This window comes from Temnothorax longispinosus, chromosome 12, assembly GCF_030848805.1.
Source record: "Temnothorax longispinosus isolate EJ_2023e chromosome 12, Tlon_JGU_v1, whole genome shotgun sequence".
Taxonomy (NCBI): domain Eukaryota; kingdom Metazoa; phylum Arthropoda; class Insecta; order Hymenoptera; family Formicidae; genus Temnothorax; species Temnothorax longispinosus.
The window spans coordinates 4,785,028-4,809,265 of NC_092369.1; the positions used below are offsets into that span (position 1 = coordinate 4,785,028).

Consider the following 24,238-nt stretch of genomic DNA (forward strand, 5'->3'; position numbering starts at 1 on the left):
TGGCTAAAGAGTTGTGATTTCAGTTTGAGTGATAATATGAATTGTTACAGGGAATTAATAGACTATTTAAAAGCTAAGTTTAATTTAAATGATTGTTCTGAACCCATGTTGAAGGAATTAAGGCGTTCAATGCACTCATATGTGATATCAGTTAGTCAGCGACTAACTGATATCACATATGAGTGCATTGAAAATCTATTAATGCCCTTTCACAATTCATATTATCATTCAAACTGAAATCTCAACTCTTCAGCCAGTCAAATAGCTCTCTCCTATTAACATGGAATTGTCTACTTTCAAAGAAAAAAGGATATATTTCTTAAATTCGCAAAAATACGCACATTAAACTATTATCAATCAGATCTACATGAGTAATTTTATCAAATAAAACCAAACTCATGATATACAAATGCATACAAAAGTTTTGCTGTTCTCACAAACTTACAATATTCTCGAAAATATGTAAAGAAAAATTAACAAACTGCCTGTATTTTTTTTACTAAATTTAATAACTAATCAAAATGAAACAAAGGAGAAAAATGTGAAATATGTACCTTTCTCAAGAGTATTCATCATAAAAATAATTATTTCGAAGTTAAGGTTAACCAAAATATCAATTCAACGCAAGTGCTCGTAATAATAGTATATTGTGCACCAAAGGGCGAAAGTAGCGTTTTTCAGACGAGTGTGAAGTTTGCCGCCTGAGCCGAAGGCGAGGGCGGCCAATCACACGAGTCTGAAAAAGCTTTCGCCCCGAAGTGCACACGATATTTTTTACAATATCTTTACGGAAAGTTCGATTTCCATGCCTAGAGAGAGGCGAGAGTGGCCAATTTCACGCCAGGGCTTACTTTCCTCTCTTAAATAATTTTGTCCAGCTAGTTTTGTAAATTGAACCACTGTGCGCCGTGCCCTAATAGAGAAACTAAATGGAATTTTATAGCAACTCCCGCTCGTCCTTCACGCGTCCGCTCCCATCAATGACGCACGGAGGAGGCGTCCGTCGACTCCGAGTCGCTGCTCGGACTCTAGAACTCTTCTGACTACTGTTCGACGTCCCGTGGCGGCGTCATCCGCCCGCCGGTCGCGCCGCGGTCGTGACCTCCGGAACCTTCTTCGGCGCCTCCATTCGCCGCAGGATAATGCGCGGGAGCTCCGGTGCCCGCTTGTTGGCCGCGGGTGCAGTCTGGGAAGCGTGCGGCTGCAAGGTTGTAACCGGACACTATTACTTGAGAACGCGATTCACGCTGGATATCACCCTATCAATTGGTCGCCACTCGGTTTGACCTGTATCTACTGAGAAGGTCTCGCGAACTCTTCGTCTCTAATTTTAACGATACTCTAATAACTCTTCTTTGTTTCAGGTTCCTGCCCCGGATGGATCATCGATGCTGTTGAATCAACTCCCCTGGATCACCTCCTTGGCGAATACCGGATCTACGCTGGACAACGATGGATCGATACCGATGGACGAGGTACGCAGAAGGTAGGTATGTTTAATTAATTCTGAGACAAGTTCACTTTAATTTACGATTTTTTTATTTCAGTTTGTCGAGGATTTACACAAGTTGAATAGTTCGCATGCGAGTGCCCTACGCCTAACGGCAAACAATCTAATTCTGATGGTAACACGGTACCACTCGCTCTCGTATAGCGAGTTTTTCGTCATACGCGGGAATTCCCGATTTTATTGTGCGGTTGATAGATACGTCCGCACGCTATCACTGTACTCGAGAGACTGCCTTGAGAAACGTTGCTCTTTCTGGCTCCCCGATTCGCCGTGCTTCTCCCCACTCTGCTGTCTATTGTGATAGGCCACCGTGTTTGCTCGTTTTTGTTCGCATTCCTGAGTGTTTACAACTTCCCGATTACGTGCTCGCCCCGTGGATTTATTCTGGAACATTCGACCCGTGGAAGCTTCTCGGTGTTCCGCGATGTGTTTCCGCTTTTCTCCTGGCGCCGACTCCTGGCCCCAGGTCTGTAATGTTTGTCGATTCGTATGGCCGTCGAGGCCGATTCCTGCGCACTCCCTCGGGGATGCTCCCGGGTTAGTCTTCACTCGAATTCCCCGAAGAAGACGTTTGGTTTCTTTTCTATGCGCTCGCCAACGACGCCGACCTCCTTGCGTGGTTTTCCAGGTTCCACTCACTCTGATTTCGACACCTGTTCCAGGAGAAGACGTTGGTCCTGCCAACTCCCGACACCGTCGACTACGGTTGACGCCGACCTCATAGGCGTGTCTCTCGGGTGACTCCGGTCACGATCCCGCTGATTATTCCAGGAGAAGACGTCGGTGCCGTCAACTCCTGGCACCGTCAATTGCGGTTGACGCCGACCTTATGGGCGTGTATCCCGGGTGGCCTTGGTGATGTTCCAGCCTCCTGTTTTTGAAGAAGACGTCGGTGCCGCCAACACCTGGCGCCGTTACCTGACGTTGACGCCGACCATATAGGCGTGTGTCCCAGGTGGCTCTGGTAGCTGTTTCATCGTCTGTTCCTGTCGAAGATGTCGGTGTCGCCAAACTCCTGCCACCGTTGATCGTGGTTGACGCCGACCACATAGGCGTGTGCATCGAGTGACGCGTGTTACGTTTCGACCGTTTATTTCAGGCGAAGACGTCGGTGCCGCCAACTCCTGGCCCCGTTACCTGATGTTGATGCCGATTTGTGTGCGCTCGCGAGAGACTCATAACCATAATATTGACGCAAAACTCAAATGAAATTGAATCATATCAGTAAATCTGCGTGTCCTAGAAACTCGTATTATCGCCCCTTGAGCGTAATCAATCTAAATGGGTATGTTTAACGCTATAAGAAAACGGTTGTTTTATGAGCTCGACTTGTCTAGACGCAAGTATTTTATCAATTACATAAAACGTGAACGGGAAATATCCCGGGCGGAGAAAATGGAAGCGCGGATACTTTTCATCTTGATACGGATACGTCCTTTATTTATCGCGATTCGTCTTTTTTCCTTAGATCGATTACAATATAACCTGGGCATTTCAGAATCCATATCGCTGCCCAGGCCCTTACACCCGCCGGTTGTTAGCTCGGTCCACCTCCGCTCGCTCGGTCGTTACCTCCGCCCGCTTGCGCGTTTCCCGCGAGCCGTCCTCTGCTCTCGGCCGCGTCTTCGAAGCGTGCGGCTGCAAGGTTAGGTTGTAGCCGGACGATGCTGCCAGTGAGCTCGAATCACGCTATATGCTTTCCTATCAAACGGTCGCCACTCGGTTTGACCTCTAACTACCGAGAAGGTAAGTATATGCTAACATCTCGACTATTAAGGACGTTCTCTTGTGATAGTCCCTCTTAAAAGTTCCGCGCGCCGGGCGAAAGAGACTGCTGTACGCAGCGCCTCTCTGGAGAGGGAAACTTTTTACTATGACTGTACGCGCACACATAGCGACGCTCTATCTGTATATACGCCCATACTAGCATACGTCGGAGAGAGCGAGGATATGGCAGCACTGCGCCTCAGAGCTCCTCAGAGTTGCGCGCGCAGTAAAAGCAACAAATGTATAGCCGCCAAGCTCCGAGCCTAACCTCTATCATTCTGTGTTGTGTAAAAAATCTCCATTCAATTTTGCATTTCAAACGGCAGGTTTGCCAGAAAAAAAGCAGAAGAGAGTAAAAAAAAAACTTACAGCCATGTCTGCAGTAAAAAAAAACGTATTCAGAATATTTTATGTAAGAGCGATGAAAATGTCTGTCAGGGGAAACGCATCGTAGACCTCAAAGTACTTGCAAACAATTTGAGATGTTCGAAGTGCAATGAATACCTATACTTAGATAAAGTCTTAAAAGACAAATATACAGGACTTGATTCTACTTTAATTATCTGTTGTGATAAATGCAAAAGAATTAATGAAGTTCGTACCAATAAAGAGCATGAGTGTCAAGCTCAACAACGTATTTACTCTGACATCAATTCAGCAGCTGTATTTGGTATGTCCGTTGTTACTTTTAGATACATAATAATTCATCTGTTATAAAGTTCAATACATTATTTAAATATTGAATTATATATACTGAAAATAACTTCAAATGCTTTGACAGGTGCTGTACATTCTGGTATGGGCTGTACTGGATTGAATAAGTTACTGGCTGTTATGAATATCCCAACAATATCAAATGACTTGTACAAACGGTACGAACGAGAAGTAGGACCAGCAATTGAAAAGGCTGCAAAAGAAAGTTGTAGACGAGCTGCAGAAGAGGAGAGACGTCTTGTCATCCAGAATGTCAAGAGATTATGTGAAGAATTGTAATTGATACTTTTTTTACAGTAATTACATAATTGTAGTTATACAACATGCATACAAGAACATAATTGTAAATAATCTACAGCTTTTTATGATTAAAGTAACATAAAAAAAGGAAAAAATTTTTTTGGCCGAATGTTACCTTAAGCTAATGAAAGATGTTTAAATGTATTCTACTATATTTTTTAAAATATTAAATAATAAGATTATTATTCTAATGAAAAAGTTAGAAGTATCAATAGTACTGTATGATAGATGATTTCTTTGATTACTCTGATATGTACCAAAAATGTACTGTATATATAACAATCTATTTTACTGACTTATGTCAAAAATGTGTATACGCATAGAAAATTCTTATAAGATGATTTCTTCGATTACTCTGATTTGTACCAAAAATGTACTGTACGTATAACAATGTATTTTACTGACTTTAATCTTATTTTACTTTGAAGAAATCATCTATCGTGTGATCCTGAAATTTACACTATTTTTTTATATCTACTTTTTAAGTACACGAAATCATAAATAAAATCTTCATTGTGATCTACTTCATTTTGTATGTTTTTATAATTTGCTATTTATTTACTTTTTTATAGGCCGCCAGAAATAGTTGATGACATCTATCCTAATTTACAAATCTTTGAATCCTCCACCATCAATAATAATCTAAATTGTGAGTTGGATGCAGCATTATTAGATATAATAAATATTATAATTTCATACGACATGGGATGGACCAAGAGAGGCAATGGAAGAAGCTACGATAGCCTTAATGGTTATGAAATAATCATCGGATTTTTGAGAGGAAAGATTCTGGATTATGCTACTCGCAATAGGAAGTGTGCATTATGTGACCGGGGACATGATAAAGCAGATCATAACTGCCGCAAAAATTATCACGGAAGCGCAAAAGCTATGGAGGCGGATGCTGGAGCGCAACTGATTAATCACAGCCAAGTACTAAAAGATGTAGGCTTGAAGTTCGAGTTGTTATTGGCGACGAGGATAGTAGCACAATAGCAGCTGTGCGAAAAGAAAATTCCGAAGTTATATACAAATTAGCAGATAAAAATCATTTAGTAAAAAATTTCGGAAAAGAATTGTACGAGTTAGTGAAAAGTTATAAAGAATTAAATAAAAAAGGTGCAATTCCACATTTAAAAAAATGTTTTGCTTATGCAATCTCGCAGAACAAAGGCAAAACTGCAGAGCTTGCAAGTGCCATCCAGAGTATTCCCGATCACATTTATAATCAACACGAAAATTGCGGTAACTGGTGCAGGCGGGGAAATAATTCCGGAGCACAAACAATACAGCTAAAAGATAAAAAATTATATGCAGCCTTATATGCATTGTTTTCTAAATACGCTAATAACGCTCGAAAGTTTTCTGTCGCAGCGTCTAGTCAGGCAAATGAGAGCGTAAATAATATTATAGCCCACAAAGCGCATAAAAACGTATGTCACAGTAAAAGCGCTGCAGCAGATTTCCGTGTTGCGAGTGCAGTATGCACAAAAAATGACGGCGAAGCTTCAATTTTAGATATAAAAAAAATTGCAATTGTCACCGGGCACTCACACAGCTAAATATGCTATTACATATGATAAGAAAAGAAGGGCAAGAGCAATAAGAGAATCTACTAAAGAAAAAAAATTACGGAGACTTGAATCTATACTATTATTATAAAGAGACAGAGTTTGTCGGTTTGATTGTTTGTGTTCGATGATCTCGGAAACCAATGGACCGAATTTTTACCAAAAGTATATGAAATAGGGGTAGAATTTCCCGAGGAGTGTCACTGTGTATAGTTTTTTGTTACCGATTTTCTGGAAACCGGTTTTTTTAATTTCTCTAATTTTTCGAGAAATAATTGACCAAATTTTAAAGAATTGTATATAAAACGGGTAGATTTACCCGGGGAATGCCATAAAGGGTATAATTTTTCGTCATCGATCTTTTGGGAAACTAGTATCAGAAGTTTTTCGAATTTTTCGGGAAATAATTGATCAAATTTTAAAGAATTGTATAGAATTTCCCGGAGAATGTAATTATGTGTATAGTTTTTTGTTACCGATTTTCTGTAGGTTTTTTTATTTTTTTAATTTTTTGAGAAATAATTGACCGAATTTTAAAGAATTGTATATAAAACAGGGGTAGAGTTTCCCGGGGAGTGCCATAAAGTGTATAATTTTTTGTTATCAATCTTTTTGGAAACTGGTATCAGAAGTTTTTCGAATTTTTTGGGAAATAATTGATCGAATTTTAAAAAATTGTATATAAAATAGGGCTAGAATTTCCTGGGGAGTGCTATAAACTGTATAGTTTTTCGTTACCGATCTTTTTGGGAACCGGTATTTTTTTGGAAATCGGTTACGAAATTTTTCCAATTTTTTAGGAAATAATTGAGAGGGAGAAGGAAACTAATTATATATGAACAATTAATATTCAAAAAATAAGTAATAATATACCGTAATAATATACTTATATAAAAAATGTCAATTTTTTGGAAACCGGTTTTTTTTAAATTTTTTTAACTACAATAAATGTAATACATTAGATTTATATAAATCCTACATATTTATTAATAGAGCGTAAGCGTGTACGTATGTGTATAAAAGTGAGAGTAAGAGAAAGAGAGGGAAGAGGGAGGGATATATGTGAATGTAAGCGGAAGTGTGTTGGTATGGGCATATTTTGACATTCAGTGCTCTTCGCCAGACTTCAATTCAATCTTTGCTCTTTGTTTCACACATAAATGGTTAAACTTATTTGCCATTTTTATGTTTATATTTAAGTAAACTGTGGTTAGCTTATAGTAGGAGGGTAACATATACTCCTGCCTCAGGGATCTTTCTTGCGGTTAACGGGGTCGGGGGGAGCTTCGCTGCCGCGGGGGGAGCGCCGTAAGCGGTGGGCGAGGGGGTCGAGGGACGGTGTTAAGGGTCACCGGAGGGGGGCTATGCGGGGGGAAGAGATTACTGTGCGGGAGGGGGAGCGCGACGCGAGGGGAACACATGGGGTAAGGTTGGGTGTGGCAGGCCCGCCAACGGGGGCTCGGCGCGGAACAGGGCTGCCAACGGGGGCTCGTTGCGGGGACTTGGGCGTTTTCCGAGAGGGCGCTCGGAGCGGCGCTCGCGCCGTTACCGACCGTTTTGGAGAATCGCGGGCCAATATTTTTTTGTTTGTTTTTTTTTCTTTGTCGTCGTCGCTCGCGCGCGTTCGGGCGCGTCCGAACTCGTTCGAGGTTGCTCCTCTGCGGGGCCGCTGGCGTTTTCCGAGAGGGCGCTCGGAGCGGCGCTCGCGCCGTTACCGACCGTTTTCGAGAATCGCGGGCCAATATTTTTTTGTTTGTTTTTTTTCTTCGTCGTCGTCGCTCGCGCGCGTTCGGGCGCGTCCGAACTCGTTCGAGGTCGCTCCTCTCGACGTTTCGGGGGTGGGGGGAGAACGACGCGTTCGAGGTGGTTCGTTTCGCGGGGGGTCTCGCGCGCCTGTCTTCGTCGTCGTTTTTTTTTTTACTCTCGGTCCGAAGGTCGTTTCGATCCGCGTCGCGGACGACGCGATCGCCGCGACCGCGGGGGGTAAGCGCGGTCGCGCGGAGATGGGTATACGGATTTGGGAAAAAGGGGAAACAGAAAGAGAAAGCGCACAGATGAGATACGCATATATTGTTTTTTTTTATTCAAAAATAATACAAACGCGTTTACATTGTTTCGCTCACGCGAATATATACATTTCGTAGACGCGACATCGTTATAAAGATTGGAAACAGAGCGCGGCTATCTCGCAGTCGACGATGTTGTCAGGATCGAAGAAATCGCTCTTCAGTATCGCAGTCTGAACCGAAGTTTCCATTTTCATCGCGGCGGCGGCTATCTCCCGATAGCGCGAAAACTTTGCGTCGACCTCCTCGGTCGCCGCGCTCAGCGCACGGACGACGCAATCCACGCAAAATTGGAGATCGTACAGCGTGAGCAGGGTTTTGCGCACCATCGCCACGCGAGCCAGGTTGGGTAGCTCCATACGTACGATCGGCCCGTTGTTGATCACTCCGAATCGCAGCGTCATCCCTCCGATCGACATCGGCGAGGGGGGGTGAGTTACGTCGGAGAGAGCGCGTTCCATGCACGACAATACGTCGCGCTTGCGCTCGACCAGTCCTTTCCACATGTCGAGCGTCAAGGAGATTTCCCTGCCTTGTTTGTCTCCCAGGGCGATATCCACGTACGAAGGCGTGGTATGAATACTGTACCACGGCGACTTGATCGTGATACCTATGGCTATGTACTTGTAGCCAGTCGTCGTCAGCAGATAACGCGTCGTCAGGACGCGCACAGAGGGTAATTCGACGGGCTGGTCGGTGGGAGGGCGAAAGTTGAAACGAAACTCCTGATGATGACGACGACGATCGTCCTCGACGGGCGCGTCGGTGGGAGGATGAGAGCTGCGACGCGACTCCTGGCGACGAGGAAGATAATGGCGATCGTCCATCGAACTGATCCTCCGCCTTTTATTGCCGTTGTCGTTCGCCTCCGAATCCGTCGTCTCCGTAGGGGAAATACTCCTCGGCGCGGGTCGATCGGCCAACGTCGAGAACATTTCGCGCCGCGGTAACCGTTCGTTTCTGATTTTTTTTCCGACGCGTCGTATTCGGCTGACGACGCGACACTGATGCCTTGGGAGGGACACGTCGGTATAAGTAGGAAAGATCTGACTTATGTCGCGCGTGGCGCGGTGTGGGAAATTTGCGCGGTCCTCTACTTCTTTCGGCGGATGCGGAGATCGGAGAGCCGAACCCCGGTGTCGTCATCGTTCCAATAATCGCTCGCCGCCGACGTTAGCGAGTTATCGTTGAGGCGTACGATTCGATCGAGGAGATCGCGCAACTGCTGCAGCAGTTCGGCCTTAGGGCAGACGATATTCAGCATCCGCAGATCGAATTTACCGGCTGACGAGACGGTCCTCGTAAATTCGTTTGAATTTGTAGAACTGCGCCCGAGTGGTGAAGTACAGATTGCCGTCGACGTAGCGGAAGATCGACGTCACGCCGGTCGGTATTCCGGGAAACGTCGCCTCGAGGGGTGTGAATTTGGCGACTCTCTTGTCCTTGTCGCATTCGTCTATCTCGCCCACCGCGTTACCGTTGAACACCACGTAGGAACGTCCTCTGTGGGTGTTCACCGCTCCGTTGATCAACGTGTTTTCGGGAAATCCGAGTTCCTGCAGGGTCTTCGGCCAACCTGGCCGCAGACTAAATTCCGGATATTGAACCAAGTATACCAAATTATCTACGAACACCACGAGATCGCCGGACGGGGATTGATAGGCGGCGATCACGCGCGTGTAATTGTCGTGAAGAAAACTCATGTGACTCGAGAGGGCTAAAGGTCCGTTGTACGTCCTACCGTCCAGATCGATCGACCAAACGTAACGCTTGTACGAGATGTACATTCGATTTTTCAAAATCAATATCCCGTTCACGCGATCGAGGCTGCACAGGTCCGGCGACGGCGGCGGCGGCGGCGGCAGCGGCGCCGGCGTCGGCGTCCGACGCGGCGGGTCGTTCGTAATTGTTTCACCGTACAAACGTTGAATGTCGGCGATGTCGTTTTGGTCGAGCTTCACCGGATACTGCTGGTCCGGCTGTATCGCGAACATCACCGATGTTTTGCGCCCGTTGTGCACCAATCCGAGGGAGTGGCCGATCTCGTGCGTCAGCGTGTAATGCAAGGAAAACTTAACCGCGGGATGTTTGTTGACGTAAATGTGCCACGGCTCGTCCCCGTCGACGTGCACCTCGGAGACGAACCCCGCTTGGTCCGTCGGGAGAGACGCGTGGGCGAGCACGTTGCCGGGGCCGTCGAATTTGTCCGAGCAAAATGCTCCGTTTACCTTGGTGTTCGTGTTATAGTGACGTAGGCGTCGCCAAGATATTATAATGTCGGCATTCGGCGTTTCGGAGTGTTCGAACGTCAATGCCGAATGCTGTGACCACAGGTCGAACGCGGCCCGCGCCGTGTTCAGCTCGGTCCCGTCGGCTAAGTGAAAATGCCACGTCAGGTGCGTCTTCGGCCATTTGGACAGGCTCGCTTTCGTTCCGTGCTTCAGGATATCTAGGAAACCGCATCGCGGTTTTCTCATAAATTGCAGCGTTTCGTTGTTGGGCGTTCCGTCGCCGGGTAAATCGTAGTAATTCTGAAGATCCTCGAAGGCTTTGCGAAGAACGTCGTTTCGTCTCTGAGCCGGAACCGCGTCCACGTCTTTGGACAGATATCCGTATTTCTGCAGGTAATCGAACGTGAGCGCGTAATTTTCGTCCGTAATTGTGGAATTGATGCACCCCGCGGCGATAAAACACGCGGTTAACGCGATTACGCGCGCGAGCTGCATACATACGCACAGTAATCGCTCGCACGTTATTTCGCAGATGTCTACACTATTTCTATACGCGCGATAAGTTGGCCGCCCACAGCGTCGACTGCGGCCGAATGAACGACTGCGCCGTCGTTCTCCCGAACGAGAGCAACAAGTGGCTGTCTTTCGACAATTACGACAGAAAGGAGCGATTTCCCTTCGTGGTGTACGCGGATCTGGAGTGTCTTCTCGAACGACGGGAGAGGGAAAACGTCGAGGGGGGCCCGAGAACGGAAAGATACGCTTATCAGCGTCACGTACCGTTCAGCCTGGGCTACTATCTGTGCTGCACCTACGACGATACCGCGTCCGCGTACAGATATCGTCGCGGCGAGGATTGCGTTTCGTGGTTCGTGAACGAGCTTCGCGTTCTCGCGCGTCGCGTTAAGAATAAATTTTCCACCAATATAGCGATGGTGGAACTTACGGAGGACGAGAAAAGCGAATTTCTGCTCGCGACTCATTGTCACGTGTGCGGGAAACCGTTTCAACCGGAGGACAAGCGCGTGCGGGATCACTGTCACCTAACCGGACGTTACAGAGGTCCGGCGCATTCTCGTTGCAATCTGAATTACAGAAACGTTTACGTGATTCCCGTGTTTTTTCACAATTTGTCGGGTTACGACGCGCACTTCGTAATCGAGAAAATCGCGAACGATTTCGAGGTCGGGGTCGATCTGCTGCCGCTCACGAAGGAAAGCTACGTATCTTTCTCGAAGACCGTTAAGGAGACGCAGACGGACGGGAAATGGGATCGGTACGTGAAGCTTCGATTCGTGGACTCGTATAAATTTTTAGCGGCGAGTATCGAAACCCTGGCGTCCTATCTGAACAAGGACAAGCTGAGAATTACGCGTTCGGAGTACGCGGATTTGAGCGCGGAGGATCTCGATCTGCTCACTCGCAAGGGAGTGTTTCTATACGAGTACGTCGACGGCGCGGACAAACTGCGGGATACGGAGCTTCCGCCGCGCGAGGCCTTTTACAGCTCCCTGACCGGCGAGACCGCGAGCGAGAGCGACTACGAGCACGCGACGAGGGTCTGGCGACGTTTTTGCGTGCGAGATCTCGGCGAGTACAGCGATCTGTATCTCAAGACCGACGTGCTTCTTCTGGCGGATATATTTGAAAATTTTTGGGACGCGTGTTCGGCGAGTTACGGGCTCGATCCCGCGCATTACTACACGTTGCCGGGGTACACGTGGGACGCCATGCTGAGGTACACCGGCGTGCGTTTCGAGCTGCTCACCGACATCGACATGGTGCTGTTCGTGGAACGCGGAATAAGCGGCGGCCTCAGTCAATGTTCGCTCAGGTACGCACGAGCCAACAACAGGCACGTACCGACGCACGACTCGTCCCAGCCCACTACGTATCTCATGTATTACGACGTGAACAATCTGTACGGCTGGGCTATGAGCGAATCGTTGCCCTACGCGAATTTCCAGTGGCTCGACGACCCTGAGAATTTCGACGCGACGACCGTGCCGACGGACAGCGACGTCGGTTACATTTTGGAGGTGGATCTCGAGTACCCGCGGGACCTGCACGACGCCCACACGGATCTGTCGTTGTGCCCGACGCGCGACAAACCGCCCGGCAAGCGACAGGAGAAACTGCTCGCCACTCTCTACGACAAATCGCGCTACGTGACGCACTATCGAAACCTGCAGCAATGTCTGCGACTAGGTATGCGTCTGACGCGCGTTCGTCGCGTTCTGCGATTCGCCCAGTCGCCGTGGCTTCGCGTCTACATCGAGCTGAACACCGCGCTTAGGACGCGCGCGAGCAACGAGTTCGAACGGAATTTGTACAAACTGATGAACAACGCCGTCTTCGGCAAGACGATGGAGAACGTGCGCGATCACGTGGACGTGCGTCTCGTGACGCGATGGGACGGGAGATACGGCGCGGAGGCGTTGATCGCTAAGCCGAACTTTCACAGCAGGAGCGTCTTCTCGGAGAATCTGTGGTGGCGATCGAGCTGCGAAGGCTCGAGGTAAAATTCAACAAGCCGATCTACGTGTGTATGTCTATTCTCGAGATATCCAAGACGCGTCTCTTCGAGTTTCACTACGACTACATGGTGCCGCTCTATCGCGACCGTTGTCGAATTGCCTACACGGATACGGACAGTCTGATCTATTCGCTGGAGTGCGAAGACGCGTACGAGCGTATGAAACGCGACGTGCACAGGTTCGACATGAGCGATTACGCGGAGAACAACGCGCACGGTATGCCGCGCGTCAACAAGAAGGTGCCCGGTTTGATGAAGGACGAGAACAACGGCGCGATCATGACGGAGTTCGTGGGCCTCAGAGCGAAGATGTACACTTACAAGGTACTCGGACGCGACGACACCAAGAGAATAAAGGGCGTCAAGAGAAACGTAGTCGCGAAGAGGATCACGTTCGAGGATTACGTGGCGTGCCTGCGGAACGCGCGCGAGCTGAAAACGCGCCAGTCGTGCATACGCTCGACGCTGCACGAGGTTAACACCGTGTCGGAGCAAAAACTAGCCCTCAGTCCGCACGACGACAAGCGATACGTGACGTCGAACGGCGAGGAGACGCTTCCGTGGGGACATTACAAAATACCGTTGTAAAAAAAGGGGAAACAATATTGTACGCTTTAAAAATTGTTTTATCGTAAAAATCAATAACACGTAAGAAACAAATCGACGAATGTGTAAACTTTTATTGACAATAAAGTAAGCGTTGCGCGTGTCTACGAATGTCTAAGTATTTCTTTCTTTTTACAACACAGACGCCTTATCTATCCACGAATTGTGCGAACTGTCCATTTCCAGCCACTTCACGAACGCTCGATTGCCGCGCTTGCGCAGGACTTTTTCCACGAGATAGACGTCGGGATTGGAGACGCGCAGCAACTCGTGTTCGTAAAATCCTCCGGCTATCGCTTCTCCGCGAACGTCTTTCAGCAGATACGTAACGGGATTGGTCCTTTGTACTTTGGCTATGCGAAAGATCTCGGTGGTCCAATTGGGAGTGTAGCCTTTTTCGAAGATCGTTTTGAATTTGCTCATGCGCACCGGATCGCCGACTCGAAATTTCGCTGGCGCGGCTATCTTCGCGCGACCGTACACCGTGCGCAGCAATTTTTTGGCGACGGTGGGCGTCACGTCCGCCGAACGCATTCGGATCGTTCTGTGTCTGCGACGATTGTAATTCGACAAGAGGCGCGGCAGCGAGTCTATCCATCTGTACGATCCCTGGAGCGTGAAGAGCTTCCACATGTCGTTTTTCAGCGTGCGATTGAATCTCTCCACCACCGACGTTTTCATCACCGAATACGTGGAATAGTGATTCACCTCGCGCTCGTCGAGGATTTTGCGCACGTCGGCGTTGTAGAATTCCTTTCCTTTGTCCGTTTGCAGATTCCTGGGGTGTCGCGCGTCCTCGCGAAAGATCTTTCGGAGAGCCGTCGCGACCTCCTTTCCGCCCTTGGTCTTGAGCGGGATCGCCCAGGCGTACTTGCTCAGCACATCGATGACCGTCAGAATGTAATTGTGGCCCGCGTTCGCGCGCGAATAGGGGCGCATCTCGACCACGTCGGCCTGCCACAGGTCGTCGTAACCGCGCACCACGACGCGGCGGCGAGGAAAGTTTTTTCGCGCCGGCGCGTGCAATTCTTCGACGAGTCTACGTTTTTCCACGCTCATTTTGTTTGAGATCCTTCAAAACGGTCTTGATCGCGATGATTTCAACCTCGTGCCTATCCGCGGTATTCTTCACGGTAACGAACTCCTCTTTAAATTCTTTTATCGCGTCGCTCAAAGTCTTTCCGAGTTCCGCGCCGGAAAAAAGGGAGGGAAGCGCGGACGTCGTTTCGTTTCGTCGCGCGTGCGCAAACGCCTCGCGCGCGGGTATAAGTAGCGCGAGCGTGTCGCCGTATCCGTAGAAAAAAATTTATTTTCTAAAAGCAACGAATCGTTCGCGCGCATCGGTGAGATGTCTCACGGTAATGTGTTTCCCATACTGGTGGACAGTTACGAAATTCTCAATCTAACGGCGGAAGAGTTGCAATACGTTCCGAAGGTCCTTCTGTTGCGTCAATTTGGGAGATACGTGCACCTGTTGTGGGACCGTTTGCCGGAACATATACAAGCGGATCCCGAGGTGCAGAGATATCGCCCGTGCATGCGACACTACAATCGTCCGTGGCAGCGAACGCACATAGACGGTCCGCCGCCGCTCATCAAGGACTGCTACGAGTGCATTCGCCCTGTGAACGGTGAATCATCGACTTCCCGTTCGAACTAAGAAGAAGCGAATCCTCCTCGCGCAACCGCGACCGAATGCGCGGCACCGGTCTGCTCAATCGCGCGATAAACGCTCTTCCCTTCGAACTGCACATACCCGGTTATCAGTTCTGCGGGCCCGGTACGCGTCTAGCGAAGAGACTAGCGCGCGGCGAAGAAGGCATCAATCCGTTGAACGCGGCGTGTCGGGAGCACGACGTCGCGTATTCGCGAAGCGGCGAGCTCGCCGAGCGACACGTCGCCGATCGACGGCTCGCCGAGAGGGCGCGCGAGCGCGTCACCGCGAGGGATTCCACGGCCGGTGAGAGACTCGCCGCGGCGGCCGTATGGACGGCTATGAAGACGAAGACGAAGCTGGGCATGGGTATGGAACGCAAAAGGAAAACGAGAAAAGGAACGGGATTGAGGAGAAGCGCGAAGACGAGAAGGAAGAAGCGGAGGATACTTCCGACGGCGAAACGCGGCGGCTTCTTGCCCTTTCTACCGATGTTGGGCGCTCTCGGTTCCTTAATCGGTGGCGCGGCCGGCGTGGCCAAAGCGGTGAGCGCCAACAAAGCGGCGCAAAAACAGCTCGACGAATTGCAGCGACACAATCGCGCGATGGAGGGTCGCGGGTTGTACCTCGCGCCGTATAAGAAGCGCGGAGGTGGCGCGAGGAGAGTCGGCGAAAAAAAAAACCTCGCGTAAGAAGGCGAGGTTAACGCGTCTACCTCCGTACGGCGTCACGACTGACGAGCAGCTCGATCGAACGGCGCGTCGCCTGCGCGTGCCGTTCTTCCGCGGGGTATTTATGCGCGACGCTCTGCCGACGAGGGTGCGACGCGCGGAGTGCGGCATCGTGAATCTTGACGACGCGGTGGGCCCGGGCACGCATTGGGTCGCTTACGCGAAAAAAGGGAACTCGGCGATGCGATCTACTTCGACGCGTTTGGAAATCTCCGCCCGCCGAGGGATCTCGCGCGGTATCTCGGCGACGGTGGCGGCGAGAGCGCGGTCGTGACGTACAATCGTCGCGCGTTCCAGACATTCGATCAGAGAATCTGCGGACAGCTGTGCCTGCGATTTCTTCGCAAGATCGATTGGGGGGGAGCGGGCGGACAATCGACGTTCTCCCGCGATGTCGCTGACGCTCACGTTGACCGGGACCGGCAGCGTTCTCACGGCGAGTCACTTTCCCGCTTTGGATCTGAGCGACGGCGAATACGAGCTGGGTTTGGCGACTTTTGAGACGTACAATTCGATACCGAACGTTACGTCCGCGAACAATCGCTTCTACTACGGCGAGGACGACCGGAGAATCGTCGTTCCGGAAGGTTCGTACGAGCTACGAGCCGTGAGCAGATATCTGCGCGCCGTTCTTCTCCATCGCGAACGTCGCGCCCGCGAGAGAGACAAAATTAAGGAGAAAGGGGGAAAACCGCGGACCGACGACGCTGGACGGGTAAAAGAAAAAAACCGAACGGAGAAGGACGAAGCCGACGACGAGGTTTATCGCGTATACGTGGACGAAGACGACGACGACGACGATGGCGACGGTTATGACGTATACGGGGACAACGACGGTGGCGACAGAGTGCTCGATCTTCGCGCCAACGAGAATACCATGAGAAGCGAGATAAAGTGCGCCTACCGAGTGAATTTTACAAAACCGAACAACATCGGTTCTCTTTTGGGTTTCTCGAGCGATCGTATCCTAAAACCGAACAAATAATACGTTTTCGACGGACCCGTTGACGTCATGACCTTGAACATAATTCGCATCGAGTGCAGTATCACCGCGGGAGCGTACAGCAACGGACGCTCGGTGCACGCGATACACGAATTCGCGCCGAAAGTTCCACCGGGATATAAACTGTCGGAGACTCCGACTCCGACGCAGATCATTTACCTCCCGATCGTCGCGCGAAACGTCACCGATATCACGGTGCGAGTCGTGCATCAGAAAGATCGGCTGATCGACTTTCGCGGCGAGGAGATAACGATCAGATTGCACGTCGTCGTCACGGTTAGTGTGTGTGTGTGCGCGTATCCCTGAAAAAAGAGAGAGCGAGAGGAGGGATGCTCGTTCTGAACGGATTTAGCGCGAATTGTACGAACGAGCGAGCTAGCCCGTTCTACGACGAGATCGGAAGCGTAGGAAAGAGAAGAGGCGGAGGAGGGGGAGCCGTTCTCAGCAACGCCAACGTCAGGTTCCTACGATCGCTGGGTCTCGCCGTGAGAAACGCGTCACCGTCGAGTCGTTTCTACCTCGAGAGGAAAAACCATGGCCGACATCCTGAGTATCGGCGGTGAGCCGATCTTCGACGAGCGCATCGTCGGAATCGAGACTCACACGTATAACCCGTACGTCAACACGACGTTCGGACACAACGACGAGATACGAATACCCATACAGCAGCAGGATCTGTATACGCTGCCGTGCGACAGTTTTCTGTACGTCGAGGGACGACTCAACGACGACGGCGCGACGAATGAGGAACAATACGCGAAATTAGTCAACAACTGCGTCGCGTTTATGTTCGACGAAATTCGATACGAGCTCGACGGCGTGGAGATCGACCGGTGTAGAAACGTCGGCATAACCAGCACGATAAAGAACTACGTGTCGCTGACCGTCGAACGAGCCAGAAAACTGCAGAACGCCGGATGGAGTTATCCGACGAGCGAATCGAATCTGAACAACGCGTCCCATCAATTCAACTTTTGCGTACCTTTGAATATTCTTTTGGGTTTCTGCGAGGACTACAGACGCGTGGTGATAAACGCGCGACACGAGCTTATCCTGATACGCTCTCGTAGCGACCACAACTGCGTCGTAGATCCGAAGAAGACCGTGCCGAGAGATCCGGCCAAGGATCCTAAAATTACGTTGTTGAAAGTGCAATGGCGTATGCCTCACGTGGCGCTGAACGACGTGACTAAATTATCGCTGTTGCGAACGTTGGAGAGCGGACGATTTCTGAGCGCGGGCTTTCGCTCTTGGGATCTGTACGAATTTCCCCTGCTGCAGAGCACGACCAAGCATTCGTGGGCCGTGAAAGCCGCGCCGCAATTGGAAAAGCCGCGATACGTCATATTCGCGCTGCAGACCGGACGGCGAAACGAATTCGCGGGCGACGCCTCGAAGTTCGATCATTGCGCGCTCGCCAACGTGAAATTGTATCTCAACTCGGAATTCTATCCCTACGATGACGTGAACGTGGATTTCGAGAGCGACAAGTTCGCCGTGCTGTACGAGATGTACGCGAAATTTCGAGGAGCGTACTACGGGAACGGTCGCGACGACGCGCTCCTCTCCCCGCGCGAATTCGCGCGGGTAGCTTTGCTCGCGGTGATCGATTGTTCCCGTCAAAACGAATCGGTGAAGAGCGCCACCGTGGACGTGCGCATCGAGTTCGAAAACAAGGAAAACATTCCGCCGAAAACCACAGCTTTTTGTCTCATCGTTCACGATCGCGTCATCGAGTACAGTCCGCTGACTAACGTGGTGCGCAAAATTATCTAACGGAAATTGAGGTTGTGGAGATACCTCATCCGGGAAACTGAAAATGCGATTGCGAGGATACCTCATCCGGGAAACGGAAAAATGTGGTTGTGGGGTTGTTTTATCCCGGAAACGAGGAATATATAAATTCGCGGGTTCCTTCCATCGTTTCTCAGACTCTGTTAGGAACGAGCAACTTAAACGAACGTCTGTTCTTTAATTTTTTTCCAACGCGCGCCGACGCAATGGCAACAGCGGCAACGACGACGACGATCTTCGTCGACCTGCAAGGATTCACGGTGGGCGGCAGATTCGTCGCGAAGGAGGTAGCCGTGCTGCGAAGCGAGACGCGCGTGCTCGCGCATCACGTGTTTCGCGCGCCGATGAGTTGGAATCTGCTGACGAGCTCCGAGAAAGCGAGGGCCAGTTGGTTGATAGCGAACCATCACGGCCTTCGTTGGGAGGACGGCGACACGGACTATCGCCAGGCGAAGACGATCATTCGAAACGCGGTGTGCGACAACCTGGACGAGTTGTGTGAGACGGAGGAGACGCCCAACGCGCGAATCTACGTGAAAGGTCTCGAGAAGAAGAGATGGCTGCAGGAGATTCTCGGCGACGTCGACGCGACGATCGTGACCGTCGACGCGGAGTACGAGGACGTCGATCGGTTGGAGTCTCTTCGCGCCGATCGCGCGTTTCGCTGCCGGCGTCACCAACGGTGCTGCGCCATGGAAAACGTGATGAAGTTGCGCGATTGGTGGATCGAGCGACGCAAATGTTTCGCCAGCATCGACTCCGCGAATTTAATTACTTTATAAATTTGTGTAAAAAACGTTATATATTACTGGTTTAATATAATTTCATTTTTTAATGTATTAATCGTTTTATCTTATTGCGTTGCTCGTTTTTTTATTTTGTATATATTGTGTTTAATCGTTTATTTTACTCCATTGTATCATATATATCCTTCTATCTATATTTTTTCGAATAAAAATCGACGTAAAATCTATGACAAACAGTGTTCCTCTTTTCGCATACCACCTCCGGCTCCGTATTTATATACGTATACATTATATGCTACCGAGCGCGCGAAAATGGTCGGTCGCGGGAGCGCGATAATGTCGAGCGCGTAACAATGGCCGGTCACGGATGTTTACTATACTATACTATACTATATACTACATTATATTTACTACTTTATGTAGTATATATTTATTTCAGTATTGTTATACAGCTTTATAATGAATATTTATTTTAATTATATATATTTTATATATTTTTCGACAGATCGCAGCGTGGTAACTGCTCTACCGAGTACAACACCCCGCCAGGTACCTAAGTCGTCTACAGACGATTCCGAGTCTCGACATCGAACTCGCGAAACTCATGTTCGACCGTTAGACGCCGTGCCGTCGTAAGCGGTGAGATCTCGACGACGGGCAGAGGCGCCGTACGGCAAACCGGACTCGTGCGACGACCGGCCCCCGCGAGGGGGACCGGCCGCCTAGTAAGTGTGTCACATTGTTTTGAGCCTTTCGACTCACGAGACTCCTAGAGATATCATTGCCACCTTTGACTAGAGAGGATACGGCCTTAGAGGCGTTCAGGCATAATCCCACGGATGGTAGCTTCGCACCACCGGCCGCTCGACCGAGTGCGTGAACCAAATGTCCGAACCTGCGGTTCCTCTCGTACTGAGCAGGATTACTATCGCAATGACTGGTCATCAGTAGGGTAAAACTAACCTGTCTCACGACGGTCTAATATATATTTGACTCATTTATCGTTACAACTTTTTACTTATTAGATAAGGAAGCTCATACTTGGGCCTCCACATCACCGCCAACATCTATAATATCAAAGTCAATATTTCCTCGGTCGCTCTCTTCCTCGTCGTCATTTTCGTCGCCGTCCTTATCGTCGCGATCGTCGCGGTCGAAGCGCGCGACATCGCGGTCGATGCTTCTGATTCTTGCGGCGTACAACCGGATGTGGTTGCGCGCTTTTCGCAACAGGGAGACAATGAGTCCTCTGCGTCAAAAATATATTATTGATAAATATTATCGATAAATAAACAGCGTTATTTAAAAAAATATATAATTTAACGTTAGTACACTTACAATCGATCCCGCATATGTGCGTCCTCGTCGACGCACACCGTCAAATAGAAACAAGACGGCGATCTTTGCACGATGTTGAATAGTCGATCCTGCAACTGCAGGATCGCTCGGTGGAAATCGTCCGTAGCCGTAGCTACGTGAGCTACGTGGGTCTGCATTTTGTCGCACATCGCGCAAAGTTCGTGCACTTTATCCATTATATGTCTCGGCGGTATGCAATAGTTCGCGTAAAAAAAAAATTCGGGTAAACTACACCCAAGTCTAGCCGCGAACTCTTTATATACCGAGAAAGTGCAACAAAAAAAGAGGATGTTGCGGTAAAAAATATACTAAGAATAGCATTTTATTGCGTTGAGGAAAATATGCATCGAGGGAAAATACGCATCGAGGAAAATAATTAATGCATTTTTTTTTATCAAACCGACTCATCCGCCGGAATCGTTGACGCAATTTTTTCCTTATCGGGCCGACTCATCCGCCGGGATCTTCGACGCATTTTTTTTCACGCCCGAGACCCCCCGCCGCGCCGCCACTTATCCGCGTTGTCGCTAACGAGCGTCATCGCGTAAACGTTCGCATCCGGAGCGCTCGTCGAGATCGCGCTCAAACCGCAACGCGCCGTCATCGCGGTTTCACCGTCTCTCTCTCGCTCTCGACGATGCGGCTCGCGCGCGTAATCACGTTAACCGCGTGTTTTATCGCCGCGGGGTGCATCAATTCCACAATTACGGACGAAAATTACGCGCTCACGTTCGATTACCTGCAGAAATACGGATATCTGTCCAAAGACGTGGACGCGGTTCCGGCTCAGAGACGAAACGACGTTCTTCGCAAAGCCTTCGAGGATCTTCAGAATTACTACGATTTACCCGGCGACGGAACGCCCAACAACGAAACGCTGCAATTTATGAGAAAACCGCGATGCGGTTTCCTAGATATCCTGAAGCACGGAACGAAAGCGAGCCTGTCCAAATGGCCGAAGACGCACCTGACGTGGCATTTTCACTTAGCCGACGGGACCGAGCTGAACACGGCGCGGACCGCGTTCGACCTGTGGTCACAGCATTCGGCATTGACGTTCGAACACTCCGAAACGCCGAATGCCGACATTATAATATCTTGGCGACGCCTACGTCACTATAACACGAACACCAAGGTAAACGGAGCATTTTGCTCGGACAAATTCGACGGCCCCGGCAACGTGCTCGCCCACGCGTCTCTCCCGACGGACCAAGCGGGGTTCGTCTCCGAGGTGCACGTCGACGGGGACGAGCCGTGGCACATTTACGTCAACAAACATCCCGCGGTTAAGTTTTCCTTGCATTACACGCTGACGCACGAGATCGGCCACTCCCTCGGATTGGTGCACAACGGGCGCAAAACATCGGTGATGTTCGCGATACAGCCGGACCAGCAGTATCCGGTGAAGCTCGACCAAAACGACATCGCCGACATTCAACGTTTGTACGGTGAAACAATTACGAACGACCCGCCGCGTCGGACGCCGACGCCGGCGCCGCTGCCGCCGCCGCCGCCGCCGTCGCCGGACCTGTGCAGCCTCGATCGCGTGAACGGGATATTGATTTTGGAAAATCGAATGTACATCTCGTACAAGCGTTACGTTTGGTCGATCGATCTGGACGGTAGGACGTACAACGGACCTTTAGCCCTCTCGAGTCACATGAGTTTTCTTCACGACAATTACACGCGCGTGATCGCCGCCTATCAATCCCCGTCCGGCGATCTCGTGGTGTTCGTAGATAATTTGGTATACTTGGTTCAATATCCGGAATTTAGTCTGCGGCCAGGTTGGCCGAAGACCCTGCAGGAACTCGGATTTCCCGAAAACACGTTGATCAACGGAGCGGTGAACACCCACAGAGGACGTTCCTACGTGGTGTTCAACGGTAACGCGGTGGGCGAGATAGACGAATGCGACAAGGACAAGAGAGTCGCCAAATTCACACCCCTCGAGGCGACGTTTCCCGGAATACCGACCGGCGTGACGTCGATCTTCCGCTACGTCGACGGCAATCTGTACTTCACCACTCGGGCGCAGTTCTACAAATTCAACGAATTTACGAGGACCGTCTCGTCAGCCGGTAAATTCGATCTGCGGATGCTGAATATCGTCTGCCCTAAGGCCGAACTGCTGCAGCAGTTGCGCGATCTCCTCGATCGAATCGTACGCCTCAACGATAACTCGCTAACGTCGGCGGCGAGCGATTATTGGAACGATGACGACACCGGGGTTCGGCTCTCCGATCTCCGCATCCGCCGAAAGAAGTAGAGGACCGCGCAAATTTCCCACACCGCGCCACGCGCGACATAAGTCAGATCTTTCCTACTTATACCGACGTGTCCCTCCCAAGGCATCAGTGTCGCGTCGTCAGCCGAATACGACGCGTCGGAAAAAAAATCAGAAACGAACGGTTACCGCGGCGCGAAATGTTCTCGACGTTGGCCGATCGACCCGCGCCGAGGAGTATTTCCCCTACGGAGACGACGGATTCGGAGGCGAACGACAACGGCAATAAAAGGCGGATGATCAGTTCGATGGACGATCGCCATTATCTTCCTCGTCGCCAGGAGTCGCGTCGCAGCTCTCATCCTCCCACCGACGCGCCCGTCGAGGACGATCGTCGTCGTCATCATCAGGAGTTTTGTTTCAACTTTCGCCCTCCCACCGACCAGCCCGTCGAATTACCCTCTGTGCGCGTCCTGACGACGCGTTATCTGCTGACGACGACTGGCTACAAGTACATAGCCATAGGTATCACGATCAAGTCGCCGTGGTACAGTATTCATACCACGCCTTCGTACGTGGATATCGCCCTGGGAGACAAACAAGGCAGGGAAATCTCCTTGACGCTCGACATGTGGAAAGGACTGGTCGAGCGCAAGCGCGACGTATTGTCGTGCATGGAACGCGCTCTCTCCGACGTAACTCACCCCCCCTCGCCGATGTCGATCGGAGGGATGACGCTGCGATTCGGAGTGATCAACAACGGGCCGATCGTACGTATGGAGCTACCCAACCTGGCTCGCGTGGCGATAGTGCGCAAAACCCTGCTCACGCTGTACGATCTCCAATTTTGCGTGGATCGCGTCGTCCGTGCGCTGAGCGCGGCGACCGAGGAGGTCGACGCAAAGTTTTCGCGCTATCGGGAGATAGCCGCCGCCGCGATGAAAATGGAAACTTCGGTTCAGACTGCGATACTGAAGAGCGATTTCTTCGATCCTGACAACATCGTCGACTGCGAGATAGCCGCGCTCTGTTTCCAATCCTTATAACGATGTCGCGTCTACGAAATGTATATATTCGCGTGAGCGAAACAATGTAAACGCGCTTGTATTATTTTTGAATAAAAAAAAACAATATATGCGTATCTCATCTGTGCGCTTTCTCTTTCTGTTTCCCCTTTTTCCCAAATCCGTATACCCATCTCCGCGCGACCGCGCTTACCCCCCGCGGTCGCGGCGATCGCGTCGTCCGCGACGCGGATCGAAACGACCTTCGGACCGATAGTAAAAAAAAAAAAAACGACGACGACGAAGACGGGCGCGCGAGACCCCCCGCGAAACGAACCACCTCGAACGCGTCGTTCTCCCCCCACCCCCGACACGTCGAGAGGAGCGACCTCGAACGAGTTCGAACGAGTTCGGACGCG

The 24,238-nt window shown here is 50.2% G+C and overlaps 5 protein-coding genes across 5 annotated transcripts; 4 read left to right on the forward strand and 1 right to left on the reverse strand.

Annotated features, from left to right (window-relative positions):
* The first annotated feature begins 1,142 nt into the window (after positions 1 to 1,142).
* LOC139822705 (uncharacterized) lies at positions 1,143 to 5,898 on the forward strand. Its single transcript, XM_071794656.1, has 6 exons — positions 1,143 to 1,280; positions 1,365 to 1,475; positions 1,548 to 1,625; positions 3,716 to 3,947; positions 4,059 to 4,266; positions 4,864 to 5,898. The coding sequence occupies exons 1-6, from the start codon at positions 1,143 to 1,145 to the stop codon at positions 5,285 to 5,287; spliced, it is 1,191 nt and encodes a 396-aa protein (XP_071650757.1). The 3' UTR covers positions 5,288 to 5,898.
* A 3,307-nt stretch (positions 5,899 to 9,205) lies between these two features.
* Positions 9,206 to 10,654, reverse strand: LOC139822706 (stromelysin-1-like). Its single transcript, XM_071794658.1, has one exon. The coding sequence runs from the start codon at positions 10,652 to 10,654 to the stop codon at positions 9,206 to 9,208; it is 1,449 nt and encodes a 482-aa protein (XP_071650759.1).
* A 98-nt stretch (positions 10,655 to 10,752) lies between these two features.
* On the forward strand, positions 10,753 to 12,681 carry LOC139822707 (uncharacterized). The gene has a single exon (XM_071794659.1). The coding sequence runs from the start codon at positions 10,753 to 10,755 to the stop codon at positions 12,679 to 12,681; it is 1,929 nt and encodes a 642-aa protein (XP_071650760.1).
* Positions 12,682 to 17,223: 4,542 nt separating this feature from the next.
* LOC139822708 (uncharacterized) lies at positions 17,224 to 18,465 on the forward strand. Its single transcript, XM_071794661.1, has one exon. It carries the CDS (start codon positions 17,224 to 17,226, stop codon positions 18,463 to 18,465), a length of 1,242 nt encoding a protein of 413 aa, XP_071650762.1.
* A 2,760-nt stretch (positions 18,466 to 21,225) lies between these two features.
* On the forward strand, positions 21,226 to 22,857 carry LOC139822709 (stromelysin-1-like). Its single transcript, XM_071794662.1, has one exon. It carries the CDS (start codon positions 21,226 to 21,228, stop codon positions 22,855 to 22,857), a length of 1,632 nt encoding a protein of 543 aa, XP_071650763.1.
* The last annotated feature ends 1,381 nt before the right edge of the window (positions 22,858 to 24,238 follow it).

Excerpts from the sequence above, each read along its gene's own strand:
- LOC139822705 (XM_071794656.1), top strand. The coding sequence starts at position 1,143 with ATGCGCGGGAGCTCCGGTGCCCGCTTGTTGGCCGCGGGTGCAGTCTGG. Across the intron at positions 1,281-1,364 it reads TATCAATTGGTCGCCACTCG|GTTCCTGCCCCGGATGGATC; the intron begins GTTTGACCTGTA and ends TCTTTGTTTCAG. Across the intron at positions 1,626-3,715 it reads CAAACAATCTAATTCTGATG|GGGAAACGCATCGTAGACCT; the intron begins GTAACACGGTAC and ends AATGTCTGTCAG.
- LOC139822709 (XM_071794662.1), top strand. The coding sequence starts at position 21,226 with ATGCGGCTCGCGCGCGTAATCACGTTAACCGCGTGTTTTATCGCCGCG.
- LOC139822707 (XM_071794659.1), top strand. The coding sequence starts at position 10,753 with ATGAACGACTGCGCCGTCGTTCTCCCGAACGAGAGCAACAAGTGGCTG.
- LOC139822706 (XM_071794658.1), bottom strand. The coding sequence starts at position 10,654 with ATGCAGCTCGCGCGCGTAATCGCGTTAACCGCGTGTTTTATCGCCGCG.
- LOC139822708 (XM_071794661.1), top strand. The coding sequence starts at position 17,224 with ATGGCCGACATCCTGAGTATCGGCGGTGAGCCGATCTTCGACGAGCGC.